Source organism: Gymnoscopelus microlampas (assembly GCF_963454915.1).
Source record: "Gymnoscopelus microlampas genome assembly, chromosome: 10".
In the NCBI taxonomy this organism is placed as follows: domain Eukaryota; kingdom Metazoa; phylum Chordata; class Actinopteri; order Myctophiformes; family Myctophidae; genus Gymnoscopelus; species Gymnoscopelus microlampas.
The window spans coordinates 19,181,585-19,207,292 of record NC_139947.1 but is presented as its reverse complement, the minus strand read 5'-3'; the positions used below and the strand labels follow the sequence as shown (position 1 = coordinate 19,207,292).

The following is a 25,708-nucleotide window of genomic DNA, read 5'->3' as shown; positions in this document are numbered from 1 at the left end:
GGTCGCAGCCTGAAAAGTTCGATAAGCCCTGCTCTGGTACACCATGTTTTCACAATACTTCAATAAATTGTACTTGACATATGCAACTCAAACACTGACCAGAATTTTCAGTCAACGATGGAACGACAAAGGCGATCTCAGTCAGAGCGTCAGCGTAGTAGAGAACCTTCTTTTCTCCATTAAACACTGAACCTCCGGTGTCCTCTGGAGTTGTTGCTTCCTCTGTGGAAGTCAAGTTCATTCAAACAAAGTCAACGTTTATTTGAGATTTCAGAGCTAATGCTTGATGTCACGCACTGAAAATGGCAGATCTACAAGATTGGCAATTATTTGTCAAGTATAACTCAACCAATAATGTGCTGCCATTTGCTTCAAGGCTTACCTTTTTGTTGTACATCATTGTCCGAGCACGAGTTGAGGGACCAACTGGTGTCCAGATGTCCAGTCCAGCCAGGGTGGCGTCCCACATCAACAGGCCAGCCCAGGGACAGCAGGAACTCCAGGAAGTGCGGCTGAACACTGGATGACGACTCCACATTCCTCAGAATCTGACCAGAACCAAGACAGATGTGATACTCATCTTAAACTCGTTCAAACATTCTGTAGTAACAGTGGCAAGAGGAGGACCATGTACTGTAACTTAACCCGGTGGATTTCAAACCTTTTGTGTTTAGAAACGATTGGACTTGCAATCATAATGAAACAAGAAATGACATAAAGTCATAATATCCCCGCTTGCGGCAGGCTTTTTTTGCCCCAATCTGCAGCACAAAATGTAAAAGTGGTCTTTAAAATGAAATCTCAGCCATTCCAATGCAACCAAAACTCCACAGAGAGGTTCATCGGTTGGCTACCAATACAAAGTAAGTCTGTGTGTGTGTGTTAACTAAAAGTGCAGTAGAACCTTTACCAGACCATAGTGAAGTCTGTGGGTTTCAGATACCACATAGCCTTTATAAAAGTGAAGCTCACAACTTGTCTTTTAATTTCATGCAAGTTTGCCCTTTTCACTACTGGCTTACATGAACAAAATACCCAAATGGGTCCATTTGGTTTCATTAATGTCTTTTCTAATTCAAATATTCAATAAAAAATGAAAAATCACACCCTGTGTGAAGGTAGCGGCGCCTTTGATACATTATGTCATCGATATGTGTTTATAATGTGTTTATAGCCATGTGTCACGTGAAGCTTGACCAATCACTTTGTTGACGGGTCTGACCAATCAGAACGTTGACGGGTCTGATCAATCAGAACGTTGACGGGTCTGATCAATCAGAACGTTGACGGGTCTGACCAATCAGAACGTTGACGGGTCTGACCAATCAGAACGTTGACGGGTCTGACCAATCAGAACGTTGACGGGTCTGACCAATCAGAACGTTGACGGTGAACACGGACAAAGTCAGGTATAGAGCAGGATCCAGGTATAGAGCAGGTATAGAGCGGCTAGCGCCGCTAAAAATAGCTGATATACAAGCACACAAGGAGCTTGTAGATCTGCTATTTTAACACATCCACTGCCAGGCCCGTAGTCCTACGGGCCGTTAAATCCAACCGTTAACTGCCGTTCCCGTAGTCCTACAGGGCGGGTGTTTTCCCATGTTAAATCGTGCAGGTGCAGATTCCGGATTTTTTTTGCACTTCCGGTTTCGAAGGGGGCGGACCGGAAACGAAATAATACTGTTTCCGGTTTTTGTCCCGCCTCCGTTTCCTGTCTAGCGATCAACTTTGGACGCCATTATCTCGGCTTGTTTGTTTTTCTCTCCGCATCCCCCATTGTAGCGTTTTGCTCTCGTTCTCCAAAACGGAGTGTTTTCAGCGTTTTGTTCGGTCGGGTCCCGTGTTTGTGTCGAACCAAATGAACGCGGATTTTAAACGGATTTAGCGGGGCCTATGACGGAATCAAAAAAACAAAAAAGGTAAGAAATAGCTTGGCACTACGATGGACGTTCTGAGATTAGCCGTTGGCAGTGGATGTGTTAATGAAACATGAAACACACTGATTTTAGCGTCAGTTTTGATGCTAAAAGCATCATCAATCTTGGAATGGTTTGCATCATTTTAATCACAAGGCCCGTACCTTTAAAATGCACACACACACACACAGACGCACACACACACACAGTGTTGCCATGTATACTAATTTTAAGCGACCTCGTTTTCTGTAAAGTTGCTTGTAAATATTGGTAGTTGCTTTTTATTTGTTATTATTTTGTTGTGAGCTTGTAGATCGGCTATTTCCAAATAGTCTATTTTCAAATAGCCGATGCATATAGGTTTAAAGTGCTCATGTAGCCTAATAGTCACTTCAATATTTGGGCTTGTTTTCATTGACCTGGTTGCTTATTTCTCTCTCAAAAATCTGGCAACCGTGTCTTTGTTTGAACAACGAAGAAGAAAATGCGGAAGTGATGCTCTTTTCCATGCCCCGTGTAAAAGACAGTATTATGTTGCGAAAATATAAAGACATTACAGCACCATAACATGGTTAATACATTTTATTTTGGGATGTACAATACATGAAAATTACGGGTGTAATAACGCGACTTGTGTCCAGAACTAATGGAGAGCGGACATGACCGCGTTTGGCTAAAAACTGTTAGTTAGTAACAGCAAACAAGCTAACTATTAGCCAAAATCGTCTAGCGCTGGAAGGAATCCACTTCACATTAACTCATTTATATCATATTTACATGCCGAGTTAAGCTCTGACATTTAAGTGATATGTAGCCTGATATTACCAGATTGCTATAGTGGGTTTAGAATATTTTAGACGATTTGTTTCATTTGCTCATTGCTCATTTCAGCTCTTCTGGAAAATCAGCCAGCCCGAGAAGACTGTCTTCATGGGCAGTCAGAGGCGTGTCTAGTCCCATAGCTTGGGAGGACGAGGCCGCCCGTTCAGAGTATGGGAAAAGTATCCCCATTGGCTTAAACGACAGCCAATCACGCAAATCTGTCGAAAACGACAGCCAATCACGCAAATCTGTCGAATCTGTCGAATGCAAATCTGTAATCTGTCGAATGATGATTAGTAGGTCTGCCTCTTCATAGACCCGCAGCTCTGCAAGCGGGTAAAAAAAGTAATTTGTGTGTTATAAAAAACACTAAATCGCTGGCAGTGGGCAAACACAGCCAGAAATAAGTCTGGCAGGGAATGAGTTAACAGACGACGTCACACTGATAAGAACCAGTATGCGTGCAACCAGTATGCGCACAATGAAACCCATTCTATCAGGTCTCGCTAGGACGCGCCTAACCAGCCAACACAGAAGAGGGGGTTGGCGTGTGCTGAAACGCGCACCCAAAAACAACAGGTTGGGAATTGATTGCGTGAAACAATCACCTGTGCATCCAGTCTCAATGTTAGTAAACAAATAATTGGTCTATAGGCTTTCCAAGTCTAAATGGGTTAACCACATCAATTGCTTCATGTGGTTGAGTGAAAACGATAGCATTGAAATGATCATATTTTTTCTAATCAACCCATAGTGGCGCGTTAAGTTAACCATGTCATTCAAACCTCGTGACTGCTCTTCTGCCCAGCCCTGACGTAGAAGATGAAGACGGTGTCAAACGGCCGGCACGGCAGCAGGTCCAGGTAGCTGACATCATCAAAGAAACCTGACATCGATGAGTCCAGGCCAATCAGATGAGGAGGTAGACGACTGTTGTTGGGCTCCTGTGGACGCCATATACAACACAGTTAAAAAAAACAGCAATTTCTACATCAATTCAAATCACCATATTGTCGCTGTCGGGCAGAAACCATATATTTCCATAATACATTTTTGTATGTCTTTTCACCAGTGTCGCATCGCAACATGTTGTGAGCTTCTATTTTTACTTCTTTTGAAAAATGTTGAACGTTTCGACCCATATTGACATGCCCAGACTAGGAATGACAAGTTGAAAGTATCTTGATTTTAATGATCAAGTCCAATGATTTTAAACATGAAATTCACTTTCAAATTGACCTAAATAATATTGGCAACGGTCAAAATGGCTTGTAAATGCGCTCTATGGATCAGATTCTGGCTATAAGAAATACTAGAGGTTCGGTCTGCAACGTGACCCTCACATCTAGAGTAAAAAATACAATGGCAAACCTTCAGTGCTTCTAGAGAGAGGAAGCCAAAATGGGAGAGGAAGAGGCGTGCAGTCTGAAACTCCTGGGAGGGCGCTGGGGGTTTGCAGTCAGTCTGTGGGTCCGGGAAAGGCTTGGACCTCCACAGGTCTTCACTGTGACGCTCCAGGGAGTTCTCATATTCGATCTGCTTTGCCATCATGCTGCAGAGCCGCTCATGCTGCAACTCCAGCTGCAGAGCACAAGTAACACTGAATGGTGAAACCCATACAAACTACAGTATGTCTGCAGCATGCACAAGAAATCTGGCGCTGGTTGGTCCAGCGGTTTGTGAGGTTAGCTCCGAGCACAGACACAGAGAGATAGCCAAGACTCTCTTTCTGGACAGCTTGCTTATGCTATTGCTATAAAAGAACGTGCTAAAAAATGCTGAAGTTATGCTGCTACCAAGGGGCAAGTCTTAGATATTTACGATGAGGCCGACAAAATGGCCAGAGTGGCGCTGTTTTACCCTGCGCGGACCTGCGGTGTCAGAAAGAATTTATTTTAACGCAAGTGAATGGGTTTTTTGACAAACTTTAGACTAGATTTTCTTACTGTAATAAAAATTGTCATAAATTCTATATGCTTCCAGTCGCTAGTTTAAAGTCTCCTTTCAATCATCAGGGTATGCGTTTTGCTAAATTATGGTCCTATTTATTATAAAATTGACGATAAAGTAGGCTATTCTCTTGGAGGGGCGGGATGATTTGATTGACGAGCTACACGACCAATAGCATTCATTCCCCGCCCCCCGCTCTTGATTGACAAGCTACCCAACCAATAATGGTCTGGTCTCATTCTGACACGTATTGAAAGATGGCGGACCTACAGTCTTGCAACAATCGGCTTCATTTTCGGTCTGTAGAAAGCAGCGGAGTGGGTTTGTCCATCTCATTTATACAGTCTATGGCTGCTACATGTATGCTGACGCTGTCTGGAAACAATCTAATTCAGCTGTACTGTACAACCAAAAAACATTTGGTCAATATTTTAGGCAAAAAACAGGCCATGCAGTTGATCAGTATTGATTCATTTCAGATTTACGAAGTCTAGTTAAACATTGTGTTAACAGTATTCAGGAGCTCACATGCCTCATACGATTCTCAGCAGTCTGCAGTGTTTTCACATCAACTTTTGGTATCGCCTTAGCTCGCCAACAGTAACCTCTGTTTTTGCCCAGTGTAAAACTCCAAGAAGCAGTACCCAAAGCGCCATAAAGCCTGATTTATACTTTGTTGTGTACAAGTATAGCACACCAAAAATAGCAGATATATAAGCTCACAACGCATCGCAGGATGACACATTGTGAGTTTGTAAATCGGCTATTTTCAGTGCACGACAGCAACCAATTATAACTCTTAAGAAGTCAGAATGGGAATTAGTGTGCGAGAGGTCCTCTCACCTCCTTATTGACGATGTCGTCCAGGTCTGGGATGCTGACGTCAGCTTTGACCAGGGGGATCTTGTCCACCTCCTCGGGGAAAGGCCTCTGTTTAATGTTGTACTTGATTCCCACCAAGTTATTGGGTGTCGGTCGGCCCTCGGGAACAAACACCTGCTGTGGTGTAAAAGGAAATGTCACACTTTCAAACAACTTGTGTTATTTCCTCTTACAACCATCCATGATGCATTAGTCCATGCTAACGCCAAATCTATATTCCTTCGCATGACTGCGTTGCTTGCCGAGAAGAACAGATCTTCAAGCTAACAAGGCGTCGCAACCTGAGGATCTGTTCTTTTCAGCAAGTGACACTGTCGTGGGAGACGATGTCTTCAGCTATTCAAAAACAGATGTAGACCTGCCATTTTCTACATTTGTGGGGAAAAAAACAATGTCAAAAACATTTGTATTTGTTTTATTTAGGAGACAAAATGAAAACATTTGGGACACCAGTGTTAAAGTGGTCGAGTGAGCTCACCCTCTGGGTGGCCCGAGCCCCTCTGGGTTGATGGAAGAGTTGCATGGTCCAAGCATGTCTCCCTGCCGTCCCTCGGATCAGGACGGTCACCGATGGACTGGGATCTGTGAGGACGGAAAACAGCATGAGGGTCAGGTTCTTAAGAAAGCCAATTAATCCATTGAGCATGCATCTGTGTCATTTTAGATTTCTTTGGCTATTTAAAAATAGCAGATCTACAAGCTAGCTACGAGCTTGTAGATCTGCTATTCTTTTTTAAAATCGTGAAAATTTGTGGAAATCTTTGAATAAATATATCTTTTTAAGCAAACAATTGTAACTCAAAGTTTTGCTTCTGGGGGTCCCTGGAACGAAATATTTTGAGATGGAGGTCCACGGCCAAATACAAATAATTTTAGGGGTCCTTGACATGAAGGAGTTTGAGCACCACTGATATAATAGCATCATCATTTTTTTCAAAAAACTGTTAGGATATAAGATAGCAGATCTACAAGCTCTACAAGCAGATCTAGAGTGCCGCGCTATGAGCTTGTAGATCTGCTATTTTTTGAATAGCCAAAGAAATCATAAAATGACACAGGCGCGTTCCCGGTCTTAAATGGTTAAACAGCGTTTAAAATGCCAAACGGTTGCACCCACTCTGCTCATTGCCCAGCGGCTGCTCCAGCATGGCCAGGATGACCGAGTTGTCCAGGACAAAGTAGCGGAAGTTACTGGCCCCAGTGGCACTGAGCCTGGCGTAGCCGATGAGGGTGTCCTCGTTCAGCAGGCTGCAGGTAGATGATGTCCCGCTGGGGGAAGGGAACGCACCCAGCACCTGCATGATGCTATTAGGGGTGCAACAGTTAAATCAAGCTGATCGATTTATCAATTTAAAAAAAAATAGCAGATGTAAATAGCATCTTTATCCAAAGAGCTTTATGATATGAATTACATTTAACCATTCAGTTATAGTGCATGTATGTGTTTGTCATTATGTCTACATGTATGAGCCTTCTGTCATTTTGTTGTATAAATAGTTTGTTTGTAAATGTTTTGATTGATTTAATACATTATTAGTCCAAAATGTAAACAGCACTACTGTAGGTACAGTCAGGCATTAAGGCTAAATTAGGCTGCACTAGCCTTCCTGATTTCGTGTAAAGAGGGGCGGGTTTAAAATCAGCTTTATTTGGTTACAATTGTACACCGTTTGTCAATGACAGATCCGGGGGCCCACCAGGGGTCTAAATGAACACCTCTGGTTCTGTAACTCAAGAGTATGCAAATGGCACCAAATGGACCCATAATCCATTGACATACTCTCCCAGTTAAGTAAACACGGATGATTTTACAGTGTAGATAAATTATATCAAACTAGAGTCTCGGGGGGCTACGCCCCCCTCGACCCCAGCCGCGCACGGGGCCCAGCGTGGGCGCGTGTATATTGGGGTACCCAAATTGTCGGATTAAAATGTGCAAAAGTTGGCATGCCAGGTTTTAGAAAACCTGGCATGCCAACCTGGCATCCCAATGGCGGCGGCGTGTTGTTTTGCCTCGGTGGTGCGCACGGTAAACGGCACGAAGCTGTTTCCCCTTCCGTTTTGTCCGAAATGTGGTGAGTAGAATTAATTATGTTGCGACGTGGAAACTGTGTCGTGAGCAATGAGAGGTGCCCTACGCCACCCGTAAATTCAGCGCGTCCGCCGTGGCTACTGTGTTGGCGAGATGTGGTGTGTGGGCGTTGTGTTTACTCGATTACAGAGCTGTGGCTATAGCGTCAGCGGCGCGCGGAAGTGACTTACCGATTATATAAGTAGATGGGGTTTGTGGCCTAAAGTATATCAAATTGGGGGTCCTTGAAATTAAAAAGGTAGACAATCACTGCAACTGTGCACTCAGTTAAATGAACCCTCTTGGCCAGGTAAGGATGTGTGGATGGCATCTCACCAGGAGAGCGTAGCCTCAGCGGCGTCCTTCACCCTCATGGAGGCGGGGTTGTGCTCCTTCTCCCCTTTATGACGCACCTCCTGGTCCTGTCGAGATTTGCTACCCGAGATCCCCAGCTCCACGATCTCCAGCACCTCCACCAGACAATCCTGATGACAACACACAAAACAATCACTCCTCATATCCAGGCCCTTATACAACAGCAGTGGTTCACTAAAGTTTTTTCATTTCAAGGACCCCCATAACTCTGAGAGTGTACAAATGGAACCAAATTGGTTCCAAATTGGTACGCTCTCAGACAGAGTTACAGACCAACAAGGGTCCATTTGTAACCCCCACAGGAACCCAGAGGGTCCCTGGACCCCAATTTATAGAGCTACTACAGGTACATCTCCTCTTTTAGTTTAGTTTTTGCCCAGCATTCACACTAATCACTACACATTATCTCTGGAGTCATATGATAAACTTGTATCACATTTATTTTTTATATTCTATTGGCTATAATTGGTTACCAAAGATTGTGGGAGGAGCCTATTTGACAAAAAATGATTATAAAGATAGTGCCAATAATGTTAAAAGTTTAACAGTATATCATAAATATATGATTTCCCCCACAGCATCCTCAGGTCCTGATGGCTAAGCCTACACCAACGACTTAAACAGACCTCGGTAGGCCAAGTACAATTAAAAATCATAAATTCACTGGATAAAATATGTATTACTATTTGTGTATGTATCCACCAGATCATTACCTTCTCGTCCAGCATGTCAGGATGTTCTGTGAGCCAGACACACAGGAACTGGAAGGCAGCTACAATCATTGAGTGGAGGTCTCTAGATTGAAGAGGGGCGGGTCGGTTACACTGGTAAACAATGTAGCCACATATGGAGCTGACTGCACGCTTACGGTCTGCAGAGTCTACCCCTGCCTTCACCTGGGGGACACAGACAGAATCATCATGGGTATCATTTAGCCCTATTAATAGGTGGTGAACATTCTAAAACCTGATTTATACTTTGTCATACGACGGCACTACACAACAAAAATAGTTCTCAAAGTTCACCACATGTCGACGCGTTATGAACTTGAAGATTGCCTATTTTAGTATTTTTGCTATTAAACTTATATGCTATTAAACAATATGTAAAAACAACATTAACCCTGGACGGTTACACACATTTCAAGCAATAAAGTAAATATGAAATACACACAAACTGAACGGAGAAGACAAATTAAAGCTTAGAGCGAGCTCGTAGATCTGCTATATTTGAAAACTTATGAAAATGTTCACCTGTAATGACATGCCCAAAATAGGGAAACCGGGTTGTAAGAGGTAAAAAATCTGGACAAAAAAGACCAAGTAAAGGCCAAACTGATATAATACACAGTAGGTCGGGCTATAATCAACATTGTACTTAGGTAGGCTAGATTAAAGATCAATTCTGACAAGAATTGTTCGTCAAGCTACAGTAACAACATGTAGGCCTTACCTTGGCCAGTCCAGCCAAAAGTTCAAGGGCAGCCAGTGAGATGCTCATGTCCTGCCTCCACTGGGAATTGAGCCTCTGGGTGACAAGGTGGATGCTACGAACCAGCAGGCCTGCCGCTGTGTCTGCAAGAGCTAGAGCATATGACACCCCGAAATACCAACCACCGCAGAGAAGAGTAGAGAGAAAGGCTGGGGGATTAGGACTAGACCCCCTAAACATCGTTTCCATGCTAATAAAGAACATGCATGAGACAAATATTTAAAAGTGGTGTAAGTGATATATAAAGTAAGTGTTAAATAGCTTTATATTCCGACAGTAATCGTTGCTATAGTGTTTGTTCATTAAGCGGCCCCGACTCTCTCAAGCGGTTTAGTGAACAGAACATACATTTTCAGCTCAGGATATCATTTTTATCCAATTAGGAGTGAGAGCTCATAAAAGTGAAATTAGAGGTGATGATGAAAAAGAATGTTCAGACAAAATTGTGACTGGAACACTACAAAATTAAAATTATGTTAAGTCAAGTTAAAGATACATTATCTTTGTGGGGTTCTCTTACCTGATTGGATAAAATTGGTATCCCGACCTGAAAATGCATTTCCTGTTTACTAAGAGCTGGAGAGACAGGGGTCCAGGGGTGCCAAAAATCGCACATCTACACGCGTTGTGAGCTTGTAGATCGGATATTTTTGGTTAAAGTTCCCCCAGAATAGTGATGTTGGGATTCAAGTGGTAGCATAAAGTTATTTTCAATCTGTCCTAATGGAAACTGATATTCTCTCAAGTTCTTTGTGATAGTGTATCTTAGGGGGAAAGATTACGGTATTTACGTACCGCAATATGACATCAATGCAAGGTTTTAAGTAACAATGACATTCAGGGGTGCCGTGGATGAAAAAGGTTATTTACAGGGATGACCTGAAACAAAAAAGTTTGAGAACCACTGCTTTCTAGCAATGATTACTATCGGAAGATAGAAGTTTAAAAAATATTTTAATTCTTCTTTTTACACAAAAACATATCAAAACCTATCACTTGCACCACATTTAACCCATTCAGACCTGGAACCCCATAACATAACTATACCTTTCAAGCCGGGAACCCCTTTTGGGGTTCTTGTTGCTATGTACGGTATATAGCAACATCATTTTTTTAATAAATTGTTTCAGAAAACTTAAGTCAGGATTTAGAAGGCGTTTTTAGAATCGGCCTCAGGTCTAAATGGGTTAAAGACACACACATATGAACCAAAGACTTAAGGCCACTACCACACTAATACATTTTCATTTTAAAAGGAAAACTATCTCTGTCTATACCGTACCAGTGTTTTAACACAGTTTCAGAAATAATGTCCATACTAACACGCCTGTTAAACAAAAATTAGGGTTGTCCGATATTGGCTTTTTTACCGATAACCGATATACCGATATTGTCCAACTCTTAATTACCGATACCGATATCAACCGATACCGATATATGCGGGGATTATTGTGATTAGGGTAAGCTCAAATTTCATATCACACACACCATATACAGTAAGAACTCCTGTAACTTATTTATAAAGCAAAAAAAAAAAAAAAAAAAAAAAAATTCAAAAACCGATACCGATATTTTCCCGATATCAATTTTTATGCTAATATCGGCCGATAATATCGGGAGGCCGATAATATCGGGAGGCCGATAATATCGGACATCCCTAACAAAAATATATTAGTGTGGATATAGTCTTAAAGATTGAAGAATAATAGTAAAGGCATCCAGAAGAGTTGATGTTGTCCTTAATCAGCTACACAAATCAAAGTACAGGAGCAGTTTATCCTAGTTTAATTGACACAGCAACACAGCAAAAAAAAGCACACTGTTATAACCTACAAAGATTTTTTATCCAGCGCTTCTTAACTCTGTACACCACTTTAACCACGTTGGCTATAACAAAACACAGGCGTTCATTTGATTAGTTTTATTTCATACATTTTCTTCACTTACGAAGACATGGTGCAGCTGGCATGATATCATTACATAAAATGTTATCATTTTGTCACGTGTTCATCTGTTTGAGAGATACCTTTTTGAAGATATCAGAAAAGTGAGAAAAGGCAGAAAGGTGCTCAAAGGTTATTGATGGTTACATGAACCATTTGAATGCAGTCACTAACAATTTAGCATTGATAGTGGAATGAAGGGTACCGAGCAGGGGTGTAACTTTTTTACACATTTTGTGTCATCTTTTGAAGAGTAGCAAGCATCAAATTTATGATCGTATTCTGTTGCAGTCCTGTTGCAGAGACTCTGCTCAAGACAGATGAGCATCACAATTACATGTTTTGCTTACTACACCCATGACACTGTTCATTTTCAGGCTTTTATTACATAAGGCATGAGCACCATTCCCACAAACTCCTCGGTGACGGTAAAAGATGCATCAGCGCAAATATAAATACTCCCAGTCCCGATGTAGCTCCATCAGTCATGTTGGTGCTCTCATCAATTGCAATAGAAAAGGCAATAAAGTAGCCCCTAGGTGCTTAGTGAGTAACATTCTGCCACGTTGTTTTACATGTGTTGCCATTGTTTTACACAATGGCAGCGTTGCCTGTGCAGTAGTGGCAACAGATAGATATTTAGCATATTTGTATTTGAATATATAAGTTCTTTATAATATAGTTTTGTCTCAAATCATCCCAAGGGCCAGGAGTCTGACGCCACTGGTAGAAAACATGCAGAAGGGTGCCAATCATGTTGCTTTTCAGTGAAAAGGGTGAGTGTAAAATTAATGCCAATGTTTTAGTTCCATAACGGTGAAAATCAAGCATATAAGTAAGTACGGTATGCGTTATAAGCAGATGTTAATTCCAATCACCAATTAATTAGGAAGATATTGAACATTAGATACATAAACCTCATGCTCCAGGACTTGAACTGTTTAAGGTCACAGGAAGTGCCCTTTGTTTCCTTACCGTAGTCTCGAAGCAGCGCCTGACCAGGTCGCTCCGATTCTGGGCTGGTGGCTTCAGTGCTGCCCCCGCTGGTAAAACTGATGCCACTACTAGTGCGGCTGTGGCTTTGGCTTTTTAAGGTTGTTTGGCCCCCATCTATACTGCCCTGAAACCACAAACAGGCCAAAATATTGACATCAATTTCATTCCAATTTAGGCATTCAGCAGGTGCTGTTATGCTGAGCAACTTGAGCTCAATTTATACTCCATCTCATGACAGTGTCGCTTGCTGTCAAAAACAGATTTTAAAAGGTTTTCAGCTAGTGATAAGAGTATAAATTAGGCATTACAAAGTACCACGCATCGCGCTGCGACACGCTGTGAGCTTGTAGATCGGCTATTTTGGGTGCAGGACACCAGCACGCATCTAACAATAAATCACCCCAAGTATGTTATATGAAGTGACTCCGACAGTAGAAGTAGAAAACAATCATGGTATTTATCTAAATAACATAGTCAGCATCTGCCTACAAGTGGAAAACATACCTGGAAACTAACTAACATGGTACTCATCTAAATAGTCAACAAGCAAGAAGTGCCGAATCTGGTGAATCTGACTCAAATCTGATTTCTAAAGATGTGTCTCAGTCTCGACACTAAAGCCTGAAAATTGCCGAAAATAGACAATCTCCAAGCTCAAAACGTGTCGCATGCGTTGAGAGATTGTAGTAGGTCTTCTATTAACAACACTACGAACAACACTGTAATATCATATATGTATATGAGTATAAGTTATACATGACTTGCGCCTATGTCATTACGTGAGCAACCAATGCAGAAAGGGTGACAATGACTGAATCTGATCACGTGCAAATACAAAAGTGGACAGTCATATTTAAGAAACAAATTGGATTTACAGTCTGAACAAAACCTTAGATGCAGACTATCTATCAATAACACCAGACTTACTGTTTCAGTTTGGGCACCTATGGACTCCAGCAGTGCCGAGTCTTGCACAATATTGAGCATTGCACCTGGCGTGGTAAGAACAAGAAATTAAAAACACAACTAATGGACAGAGGTACAACGAATGAGAGAAAGAATGAGTAAGTAAGCAGATGGCTACCAAGGATGAGCTGGGTGTTGTTGGGGTCTGTTTCAGTTTGCAGAGCTCCGATCAGGACATTGACTAAACGTAGTCTCAGTGACAGAAAGGACACAGGCTGGTCAGGACACCCGTCCTCCTCACTGTACTTGCCCTCCAGCAGAACCTAAAACAAACATCAGAGATACAGTGAATGGCCCTGCAGTTTAGTTAAGGTAAGGATAAGAGCCCAGCCGTATGTTAACACATTGCCTGCCAAGGACTTATGCTTACGTCCTTTTAAATAAAACACTTGCCTGCCAAGGACGTAAACATATTTTTAAAATTCCACAAGAGGGCGCTCTAACACAACTTAGGAATGATCCCTTGACGCTGAGAGAAGGAATGGACGGATGTGACGTCATCCCAAAAAATGTCACCTCCATCCACTCCTATATTAGGATTTGTAGAAAAACGGATCTAAACAGATTTCTATTTTTTTGGGTGAAAACGAGCCTTATTCAACGAGCATAGCAACAGAATGGCCGATCACGGTATTTCAGGTAAAAATGTGCAGTCAATGTGTTTAGAAGTCAAGTCCTACCTCGGATTTGATGTTGCCAAAGTGGTGCGGCAGGGGCAGCATGGCCAGCAGAATGTTGATGGAGGCTCTCCGTAGATCCGTGGGGTTCAAATACATCTTGAACTTCGACAGCTCCCTGGAAAACATTTACAAACCGTAAATAGCACCATCCTCAAACTGTACTTGAGCCCTTGGGAACCACTAAAGCTGAAGCACATGAGCACTAGCGTCACTATTCTGTACATGTCATAATAGGCAAACATATGGAAAAATAGGCAAGCTCATTGCGATGCGGTGTTAGCTTGTATATCGTCTATTTTCACAATTGACGTACAATAAAGTATATAGGGCTTAAGTAGTTTATTTCAATCCATCGCACAACGCTTGCGGACTAGAACTGATCTTGAAGATCGGTTCTTGTCAGCAAGCAACATATTGTAATACAAAGTATAACCACTCCAACTTCGTTGACTGGAGTACCCCAGGGCTCTATACTAGGCCCCCTGCCTAGTTTTTACTACTCTAAATATCTTTGCAGAAAACAGCTGATCTACAGGGTAGCAACTTGACGCGTTGTGAGATTGTAGATCTGCTATTTTCGGATAGCTTATGCTTAATAAAATCTTAATAAAAGTGTTGGGTAAGTTTTGAATTGTACCTGTCTGGTAGAATGGTCTCCAGGGCAGCAATGAAATATGGCACCACTACGTTGATGCCCTTTAAGTCCGAGCAGAATAGGGAAGAAGAGTTGAGGATAATGGACGCCAGCACTGGTCTGCAGATGAAGTCAGAAATCTGGAGACCCTGAATCAGGACCATGTAGAACCTGCACCAAGACACAACCACCTCTTTAGTCGGAACGCAAAAAGTGCACCATTGGGGCCTTGAGTAAAAAGGTACATTGAAAACCTAATGTATACAAATATATCACGTTTTTCAGTTGATGGATCAATTAAAATCAGTTTGATTAATTCAAACAGCCGCCGTATCTACTGTCACACCTATGACCTCCACATGCATAGAAGTTCACGTGCAGTCATGTGCAAGGAGGTTTATTTACAAAACTAGATTTGGCAATGTTTCAAACAACCATGCTCTATAAATAAAGTATTGTTATTATATTAAAGTTACTTTAAGTTATAATTAATTTATTTATCATTTATTTTTATAGACAAACATAAAAGGCTTGACCGCGTTACCTGGACAGGTAGACGGGCAGAATTTCTTCCCCCGTTTTCTTGCTGCAGAAGATGCGGCAGAGCGTCCCGCAGGCTTCTGCTCTTCCTGCCTCATAGCTCTCTGGGAACTCGTTGGCGTCAAATAAGGGGTTGGACGCCATGGAGTCTGTGGACATCTGGGAGCCCTTCCTCCGCAGCTCCAGACCCACCTGAGTAGCTATGGCTGTGGAAAATAGCACCCAAGAGTATAAAACGAGATAACAAGGAACTGAACTGAAATCTGGTCATCCTAAACATGCATGAGTAAAAAATAATAAAATAGGCAAACATCTTAACTCTTATTTTATGCGCACTGCAACCAAAAACACACATTAAAAAACTGAAAGTGAAGTAAATTATAAATAGACCATGAAGCAGACTTAAAAAGTCACACTCAAAACCAGGACGATAAAAAAAAAGAAATTTGATGTCCGAGCACACACACCAATGGCAGGCATACAAAGAAGGGACCTCTGACACAAAGACTTTGTCACAAAAGTGCTAGAGCCATCTCTGACATAATGTGTGAGAAAGTGTTGGTGGAGGAGCTTAACATGGCAACTGTCATTCCAAGCTGTAAAGGACCACAATGCAAACTCCCTGTGTCAGCACCCTTACTGTAGCGATAACGTCACTGTCACTCCAGCTAACGACCATTCACTTCATGCATCGAGGCACCAAACCAATTAAATCCAAACATAAAAAATACGGATTGACAATGCATTATGGAACAACAAAAACAATTCATGTAATCCTCCCACCCCGCACAAACAGAAGACAAAAAAGGAAAACGCTGACATATGGTGATGAAGGTGATATATGGTGGGCGAAGTCAGACTTGGTGACGATCAAAACGGGTGATGAGTCGGTGATATTAAGACTCCATTCCATCACCATTTAAGTGCATTGAGAGAATGCTGGTGAATGCTTGGGTTGCGTACAGGTTAGAAATAATAATTAGAGCCCGACCGATTTTATAGAGTTCTAGATCACCCCTTACTGATATTCTGGCCGATATCAAAAAGTGACAAAACACTGTAATCAATTTGAAAATCTCAGATTTAAGTTTCTATTTGAGAACATTTAACTTATAAGCAAACAAATAAAAGATAAACAAAACTTTGATAGATACATTTTTAATAAAGTATATTATATTAAACTTCCATATATATACAAACTTTTTCTTTTTAGCTATATAAGTAAATAAAATAAACACAAAACTGAACTACTTTATTTACTTTTATTTTACCACTTAAGTCCTATTTGCTTTTATTTATTTTTTAAGTTTCACTTATAATGACATGCCCAAAATAAGGATGCCAGGATGGAAATGGTTAAACATCGGGACACATCGGCAAATAATGGCCGATATATCGACCAGACAGATATAGCGGGTGGGCTCTAATAATAATCATAATAAATTAATAAATAAATAAAATAATGACTGCAATGGTTATGGAGAAAGAAACAAAAAAGCAAGGATTTTGTCAAGAACCGACTGTGAATCAAGTGAGAGTAAAAGCCGCAGTTCCTACTTACAAGATTTATAAGAAAGGAGAATTTGGATAAAAGAGGCTGCAAGATAACAAAAATAGTGGAGAGACACAAAATCAAAGCAGATCAATATTTTGGGGGGCAATTCCTATCAGACATGAATTGTTTTTTTCTTTTATTCTCCTCAATGGATGACCGTTAAAACCACTACAACTGTTGAAAATAATTCAGACATGGTGGACGCATGCAAGACACTACACCAAAAGAGAAACAAAATGAACAGTGATGCCTGATTTATACTTGGTTGCATGCCATGTAGAGCACCAAAAATAGCTGATCTACAAGCTCACAATGCTGTGACTGTGAGCTTGTAGATCATCTATTTTGTGGTGTGCAACACCGGTGTGCAACTAAGTGTGACTCATCCTTGAGACCGTGCTAACTCCAGCAGTGGCATTATTGTCACTTAAAATGTTCAATAAAAATACTCCACTGTAAGGTTATGACATAATCAAAAGCATTCACTTCAGAATCTGGGGATTTTTCTCCCATAGAGAACGTAAACCACACAGTTATAGCCTATTCTATGTATATGCATTATGCAATATACAATCAATTTAAATATTGGACATATGTAAATGAGATTTCTTTACTTAAAAGACTAAAATCTTATATACCAGTCCACTTCTAGCCATGCCCTCCACTCTCACAAATGTCAAAGTGCCAAGCTTCCAGCCAAAAAGGAAGGCATATCCCACGTAACATACAGTTTAAAATAATAATAAATAACACACATACACACACAAACACAAAACAGAAGGTACATAATTCCACAAAAAACACATAATAATGACCAATAACGACAAAAACACCCATCCATGCATGCAACAACAATATCTGTCTAAAAATGCTGTTGCACCGTAGCTATGAAATGCTGACAGAAGCTGACGTGCTTACCAGTCATACTTGGGTCTCGGCTGAGCCCGCTGTGGAGCTTACAGTGCACCAGGGCGGCGTCAAAGAGCCACTGGCCAAACAGGTTGAGGATGCTGTTGACCTTGGGCCTGGACGGAGCTGGGAGCGGTCTGGTCTCCCAGCTGCTCTGGCTGGGGCTAGACAACAGGGTCGGGGAGGACGACGCCTGCTGCTGCTGGTGGGACACTTTGCCCGGCTGTCCACCACTGCCCTGTAGGGGAGGGGGCAGAGATGGTGATCATTACCAGTGTTGGGTAACTTTACTATTACAGACCTGTCAACATTTAGATTTTCTGTTGCGTACCGCTGCAACGTTAAGGGGGATTTTTTTGGGTTGTCCCGAACGCCTTTTTTTGGGGAGGCTTTTAAAAGTAACTTGTTACGTTACAGGTCAGGATTACTGCCATTCAAAAGTTCCCCGTTATGTTACAGGATTACCCTCTGAGAAAAGTAACTTGTTAAGATTACTTTCGCATTACCGGCGATTAAAACCCCTTTGCGCGGAATGATCTCCTTTACACGTTTAGATTAGGTTTGGTTAATCCTGCCGGAGTGACCACCAGTGTTGTGGAGCTGGGCTGGGCTTCACCAAGTCCTACTGGCGCCTACTAGTGGTTGCACAAGGGAGCCGCGGCACCCCCACGTGGGGAGCCAGGCCCCCTATCCCTTGTCACCGTCTTAATGAGTTTGCAGTATTGCTTGTTTCTCTCGCACAAGTGCAAAATTTCGCACGCGCGCAAAGCGCATGCATGGGTCTCTCTTTCGGCCCCGCCACGAATATACAAACCTAGGCGCGCGTGTGGCATTAGACTTATTTGCATTGATGTTCTTACTCATTTCACAAACAAATCCAAAAAGAATGTGAACGTTTCCACGACCGTACTAAAGGATAAACTCTCTGTCTTCTCTCAATCTCTGCCATGTCACACAGGTGCGACAAATTAATGTAAAAACCAAACCAGTAGTACCATCAGCCGTGTGACAACTGTCAGACCGAAAGTGGTGATCTATTGAGTAGAATGATCACGCAATCAACACAGATTGCTGTGCAGTTGGCAAGGCATCGGTCACCATTTGTGTAACATCCGTGCAACTCTCTGTTGACAGACAGATTCATCAGGAAACAGCACAAATGTGTTGGATGGATTTTACATTTCCTTTGTGTCAACAGAAGGATCAGGGAAATATTGGTCTTGAAAGTAACGCCACTGTTTTGGAAAAAGTAACTAAATAATTGAGTTCTCCAATTGCAAAAGTAACGCATTGAGTTACTCCGTTGCTCGAAAAAGCATTCTGATTACAGTAACGGCATCACCTGTAACACGTTACCCCCAACACTGATCATTACACACCTGACATTACAAACATAGCTGCCACAGGTCATTACTTGAACCAACTGTCACCGTGTCGAGCAGAAACTTTTATCTCCATATTTCATCTTTCTATGTTTTTTCGTAAATTAATGGCCTAATTTCATAGTTTGTCGTATGACAGTATCACGCAAAAATAGTGAAAATAGCAGATATGATCTGCTATTTTTGCAGGATATACGCATTTGCAGGCCAATAATTGCATGTCCAAAATAAGGACGCCAGGTTGAAAATGGTTAAGTCTGGCGGAGGGTTTTCCAAATATTTAACCCATGAAAAGTATTGAACTTTGGTGCCCGTCAGACTTACAGTTGAACTCTTGCTGGCTGTTTTGGTGACCACGGTATGTCGCTGCTTCCGGCTGTGAGGAGGCGTGGTGTTGTTGACGGAGGGGGGCGGAGACATGCTCAGTCTGTTGACTGGGGTGGGCGGGGCACTGTCCGCTCTGGGACGTGATATACCTATTCAGAAGAGGAAGAATTAGAGACAGCTACACACTTTCACTTGAAGTAGGGACACTTGGGAATCTGGATGCAACACGAATTGGCCGAGTTGTGACAATCTTGGCAGTTTGTTAACCCATTAACTGCCAGAGGTATTTCTGAATATTTCTAGTGCTGGCCAGTGCCAGAGATTTTTCATTGAAAAAAAAAAAAGTACTCAGGAGCCGAGATAACTATTTTTTAAGTTTTAAGTTAACAAGGAAGTGGATAGGAGTCTATATCTTCGATAAATCATATCTCCTTGGTCTATGGGTCAAATTTTTTTAAATATTTTTTTTTGTTCACGTAGATCTACGCGATTGGCACGTGGCGGCTATAAATAGGTTCGCGTAGATCTACGTGATTGGCATGCAATGTGTATGAAATATTAGAGTTGACACTTTTTAGGTAACTTTTTTAAAACTAATGAAAACACACAGGGACATGACATAAGTTATTACAAATATCTAATCTTCGATGCAAAATAAAGATTTCCTCATCAATTAATATTCACATTTAGATGTTATATTCAAAGGATTTTGTTTTTATTGACATTTGACAAAAAAGCATACATACACATGACCATATATTTGTACATATCTGTCAAAAGTATCTGTGATGACAGATTATCTGTCTGGCTATCCAGCAATTCCAGCCGGCAGATTTGGTGCACTGGGAAGCAAACTGCAGCCGAGAGTTTGGTGGAATACATTGAAGTCAAAGAGAGTCAGGTGGACTAGAACAAACTAACTATTTGTGAATGACTGCAGTATGACCTTAGTATCGTGATCGACCGGTTGGTTACCACTGCTTTAGAAAACGTTTATAATGACGTGCCCAAAATAGTGACACCAGGTTGAAATGGTTTAAAAATCCGTAAACAAAATTGTATTTACTTACTTTATTGAGCATACCGGTATTTAATTGAGACTGATACCATCTGTGTTTTTCAAATGTGGATTACGCATGCAAATACTTACCAAGGAAGGCGTCGACCAAGCAGCTGATGCCCCTCATGGCCCTGAAGAAGATCTGGGGCAGTTGCTTCAGGCAGGGATGAAGCACCACTTCTTGAGGTATGCCACTAGAATTTAGAAACTGCTCCTGGAACTTTGGCGTGGTGCTCACTATCGCTGGGTTGCTCAGGTCCACCGGGTTGCTATGGGAACCACAGAGGGTCAATATGATCGAAGCACATAAGAGCCAATCATAATAATTCATTCATACTCTATGCAGCGGTTCCCAAACTTGTACACTATTTTACTCTGGCTGCGGCCCCCCTACTGTGAAATATCCAACCTACAAGATCACAAAGTGTCATTTTTCAAATTTTTGACATTTTGAAAAGGGTTTGATCCCTAAAATATGAACATCAGTGGTTAAACTGGCACATACATGTTTTTATGTTCTCTTATCCAATTGGCCCCGCTGACGCAACATGGCCATCCTCACTCAAACGGCGATCTAATAGTACAACAGCGTGCCACAAGAACCCGACTTTCAAGCTTGAAAATCAGCCAAAACAGCAGGTGGCGGTCCGTGTTACCTGAGCATGTGGAGGAAGCGGTACCAGGTCTGTGAAACACAGTCGTTGTCCATCTCCACGGGGATCAGACTTGCATCCTCATCCGGGACTTTGAAAGGAGGGAAGGAGGGGCCGTGGGTGAAGCGTAACAGTCTGGATTGACAAACATATGACATTTAGTACATATCGCATTACTTACTGTAGGAAATGTGCTGCTTATCGGTCAGACAGTTTGCTCAATTAGCTCAAGACACACAGACCAACCCTCTAATAGAAGGTTAGCCTCCTGCAGAGCCAGGCTGTAAAAATGCTGTTTTATGTAATAACGACTGCAGGCTATTTATTTACATACTTTGTGTTCAAAAATAATACTTTTTAATTGTTTTAACTGACTCACATGGATCACCTGGAACTACTAGTATCCAACCGTTACACTTTTTACAACAACATCAGATGCATGTCAGCCGATGCTCAAATTAAATGACTCATATTGGTACCTGAGAGTGAATATTCAAGTACTTTTGGTGATGAATTTACCTGGAGGTGAGGGCACATGCCACCCTGCTCCACTGCTCCACCACTGGTGGGTGGTGTCTCCAGTTAGCCAGCATCTCCCGTGCCGTCTTCCAGTAGGGTGGTGTGGGGAAGCAGCGAGCACATGCCAGCAGCCACACCTCAAACAGCACCGCCATCAGTTTTTCTGCCAGTTTCTCAGCCACCCCAACTGAACACACGGGGGGGGGGGGGGGGGAGAATATTACACACTTATTGACATAGCACTGAATAAACCTGAGCGTGGACATACTTTGCATTCACTTGTGCTGCGATACAAATCTTAAAATCTGATTTGAAGAGTGACCCACCCTTCATATCTGATTTTAAGAGGCTTTTTTCATGTACAAAACTGACACACCACCTAGAGCTTTTTTCCTACCAGTTGATGTCGTATTTTCCGCACTATAAGGCGCACCGTCAGTGCGCCTTATAGTGCGGATGCGCCTTATAATCCGATGCGCCTTATATATGTATCAATATTGGTTCCCTTGGTTTCCGCACTATAAGGCGCACCGTCAGTGCGCCTTATAGTGCGGATGCGGCTTATAATGCGGTGCGCCCTATATATGAAAAAAATACATTTATTGAAGGTGCGCCTTATACTCAGATGCGCCTTATAGTGCGGAAAATACGGTACCTTTCTCTGCTTTCAGATGAAAGGTTTTAATTGCGTTTAGCATTATAATAGAGAGACATTTGGGTCCAATGCCAATCCAGATGTTGGAGAGTCGAAGACCACTGAACACCAATGTTTAGACTGATATTTCGTAAAGAAAATACTTGAAATCTTGAAATCAATTTGAAAAACTTGATTCAAGATTTGATTCAAGTTAATATTTGAGGACATAACTTAAATAATCACACGTTATGAGCTTTTAGATCAGCTTTTTTTGCAACAGGCAAGAATCGGGACACATCAGCTACATTAATTGCCGATACCTTTGTCGTCAAAAAAAGTCAAATAAACGTATCATTCTGTGAACTGAAAATAAAAATGTTTTAAAAATTCAAGAGGCACTGGGCTACAGATCAATAAGTAGGGTCGTGGCGAGCTTACCACCAATAGTGGGTGGGGCCAGCAGCGTGTCATTCACACGGAGCAGGAAGAGAAGCAGCACCTCCCAGGTCTCTCTCTCCATGTTGATAGACTCCCGGGCCAGCTTCTGGACCGCAGTCAGAACCTGCTGGCACAGTCTGATGTGGTTTAGACCGTGCTGTTCGGGCCTTGGAGAGTAGAAGATAAGACATTATGAGTTGTAGATCTACGGTGTATAAAAGCTCATTTATATTCATCTTCAACTGAAAAGTATTGACATGAAATGCCTCTGGACTTTTTTCCCACCATTGATGAGAATGTCCAAAAATACAAGAAAAGAAAAACAAAAGACAGAGCGACGAGGTGAGTCTGATCATCATCAGATTAAAACCACTGGCGTCCCTATTTTTGGCATGTGATTATACACAACGATTTTCAAAAACAGCAGATCTACAAGCTTGTAGATTGGCTATTTTCACCACGCAACACCATCATACGATGAAGTAAATAAGGCTTAAGTGGTTAAGACCCTGTTATTAGCAATTAGGATGTTCAAAGAGAATAAGAGAGGACACACCGGTCCTTTGAGATGCCGACCAACGGTAAAGGATTCTGAAAAGATCAAAGTAACCGCACACTTATAGCTTATGTGCCAATATCTTTATTAAGTATGAGAGAGAAAGCAGGGTCCAAAACCAGGGTCTGGAACACCCTGTCGAAACATTGGTTTTGTTTTTTCTTTCCCTCTCATCCTTATTAACGTTTTTTTGGCACGTAAGCTATAATTGCGTGGCTACTTTGATGTTTTCACTAGCAGTTAGGATAACATGTAAGAACAATTTCACATCATCAGTAAAGTTTAAGAGTAAAACAACAACAGATGTATCCAAATATGAGGCACTGGGCTGGGGCTGTGTTTTTCTGGTCAGAAACAATTCAGAACAATAACTTTAGTTAAAAGTTAAAATACAAACTTTTACTGTATTGAGTTGTTCAGGCCTTGAATAGGGACACTAAGGCTAATGTGGTTAATGAAGAATATAGGCAAACCCTTGCAAATGTGTGCCATTATACCTGGGTAGGAAGACATTGTAGAGATGTTTAAGGATGGTCTGGATATACAGATTGGGCTCCCTGACTACAGGCTGAGGCATGGAGTCCCTGGGTGACACCAGGGCCATCATCCAGTCCGTGTAAACATCCACGCACAGTTTGACAGTATCCCCATCTAGGGGAAGGCTTAGACCATAACTCAGCACTTCCATGGTCCACTTTACCTGGGTGGGGGGAGAAAGAAATCACAATGAAGTCGTTTTGAGTAGAGAGGGTATTGTGTTGTTATTTTAGTTGCCCATGTGGCCAAGTTATAGAAGAGTCTGCTGCTTGGATTCCACAACAGAGAGGTCACAAGATTAAATTCCAAACGGAACGGCATTTCAATAGTATCTAACTTGGCTGGCTTATTAGGGTGAAATATGAAGTCACGCAGGACATAGGCTGGACAAGAACTGCTCCTGAAAGTATCTAAGTGGAAGTACAGGAAGTACCGCCCTAAAGCCTGAAAGGAAGCTATGTTAATCCTGTGCAGATCTGTTTACATTCCTAGGTCATGAAAGCCATGTCATGATTGGCCAAAAAAAAAAGACAGCTTCAAGGGGAAGTATATACAAGGGAAGTCCCGCCCCATAGACGCTTTTGGCTGTAGTTCTTTTCCAGGCTCTTTCTCCTGGTGAGATGAGATAAGGGATAAGGCTGAGAACGATGATAGGCAGGACATAATATGGAACGGAATTTCATTTGAATGTTCAAAAGTGGGCATATCATAAACATGGAGAATCACAGATGAGGATTGATTGAATATTATTGGTTGAAATTGGTTGGTTCAAGCCTACACGACCACTGTTGTTTTTAAAGGAAGAATACATGATTATTTTTTATATTTTTTCTTTTTGGGGGGGGGGGGGGGGGGGCATTTTAATAGGTGCACAATATGACCGGGAATGTGATCTAAATATTGAAAGGGCATTTTTCGTTGCACAATAGCCACTTTATAGCAGTTGTCTTACTGAAGTCCATCCATACAGCATCCGTTATTCTGTGTGATGATAATAACATCTGCGGCCTCTCGTTTTAGCCTTAAGTCACAGTACATCAACCAACACCAGTACATACATACATACAGAAACAAACAAACCAGTTTCTCCAATATTTAGCATACTTTGCCAAATAAAAAGGGTGTCACTTGCCTTGTGTTTGAATACAACCCCTTGTATAATGATTTTTTAAATGTTTTTTTGTGTTTAATGATAGGCCAAAATATAATATCACCATAAATCCACCAATTTCTTTCATTTAACTTAAGTAAAAAGCATTACAGTTCTGTTAAGAATTTATTGTTGTCTAGTATCCAAATAACAGAAAAGTATTGCTGGTGGTATTGATAAGGACACAGATCGATAAGGGTATCATTTTCAATGAACATTAACTCAAATTAATCCCCATCTCTAGTGTGCATGTGTCCTCTCTCTTACCTCCTTGTCCGTCTTGAGGATGTTCTCCGTGGCCACTGGACTGACGGCTGTTCCCAGGGGTTTGACCACGGCGTTGGCCACCTCCATGCCCACACCGTCCGGATACGTGTGCAGGACACTGAGGTGGCCCTGGTCACTCTGCACCACCAGGTGCAGTGAGCGCCACTCAGAGTACATGATGATGGTGTGATGATGATGGTCTACTCACACCACCTGCCTCCACCTGCACACACAGATCAATGATGAAGAGCTACTCACACCACCTGCACACAGAGATCAATCTATTCAAGCCCCATCTGTGAGCTCAGCCATCGCTAGGGCTGGGCCATTTCATTATGCACAAAAGTTAAAACCAAACACCTTGATATATCAATATTATTGATATATTATGACGATAAATATCAAATATCTTTTTAATTTTTCAAAAAACAGCCGATCTTCAAGGGTTG

At 41.8% G+C, this 25,708-nt stretch overlaps 1 protein-coding gene across 5 annotated transcripts in view; it reads right to left on the bottom strand.

The window, feature by feature from the left end:
* Positions 1-25,708, bottom strand: part of ralgapb (Ral GTPase activating protein non-catalytic subunit beta) — a 33,046-nt gene that overhangs the window by 5,203 nt on the left and 2,135 nt on the right. For 2 of the 5 annotated variants that reach the window (XM_084069772.1, XM_084069773.1), the window contains exons 2-25: positions 25,260-25,482; positions 23,803-24,005; positions 22,750-22,916; positions 21,675-21,861; positions 21,159-21,290; positions 20,593-20,771; positions 19,440-19,591; positions 17,743-17,971; positions 15,274-15,475; positions 14,733-14,900; positions 14,096-14,210; positions 13,534-13,678; positions 13,377-13,441; positions 12,429-12,573; positions 9,472-9,602; positions 8,733-8,915; positions 7,981-8,129; positions 6,691-6,878; positions 6,052-6,155; positions 5,535-5,690; positions 4,113-4,322; positions 3,527-3,685; positions 383-548; positions 100-222 (exon numbers count right to left, since the gene is read on the bottom strand). In XM_084069772.1, the coding sequence (XP_083925898.1) occupies positions 100-222; positions 383-548; positions 3,527-3,685; positions 4,113-4,322; positions 5,535-5,690; positions 6,052-6,155; positions 6,691-6,878; positions 7,981-8,129; positions 8,733-8,915; positions 9,472-9,602; positions 12,429-12,573; positions 13,377-13,441; positions 13,534-13,678; positions 14,096-14,210; positions 14,733-14,900; positions 15,274-15,475; positions 17,743-17,971; positions 19,440-19,591; positions 20,593-20,771; positions 21,159-21,290; positions 21,675-21,861; positions 22,750-22,916; positions 23,803-24,005; positions 25,260-25,436 (3,835 nt within the window). In that variant the 5' untranslated portion in view covers positions 25,437-25,482. The remainder of the gene's footprint in view (positions 1-99; positions 223-382; positions 549-3,526; positions 3,686-4,112; positions 4,323-5,534; positions 5,691-6,051; positions 6,156-6,690; positions 6,879-7,980; positions 8,130-8,732; positions 8,916-9,471; positions 9,603-12,428; positions 12,574-13,376; positions 13,442-13,533; positions 13,679-14,095; positions 14,211-14,732; positions 14,901-15,273; positions 15,476-17,742; positions 17,972-19,439; positions 19,592-20,592; positions 20,772-21,158; positions 21,291-21,674; positions 21,862-22,749; positions 22,917-23,802; positions 24,006-25,259; positions 25,483-25,708) is intronic. The other 3 variants (XM_084069774.1, XM_084069775.1, XM_084069776.1) reach the window with 3 other exon arrangements.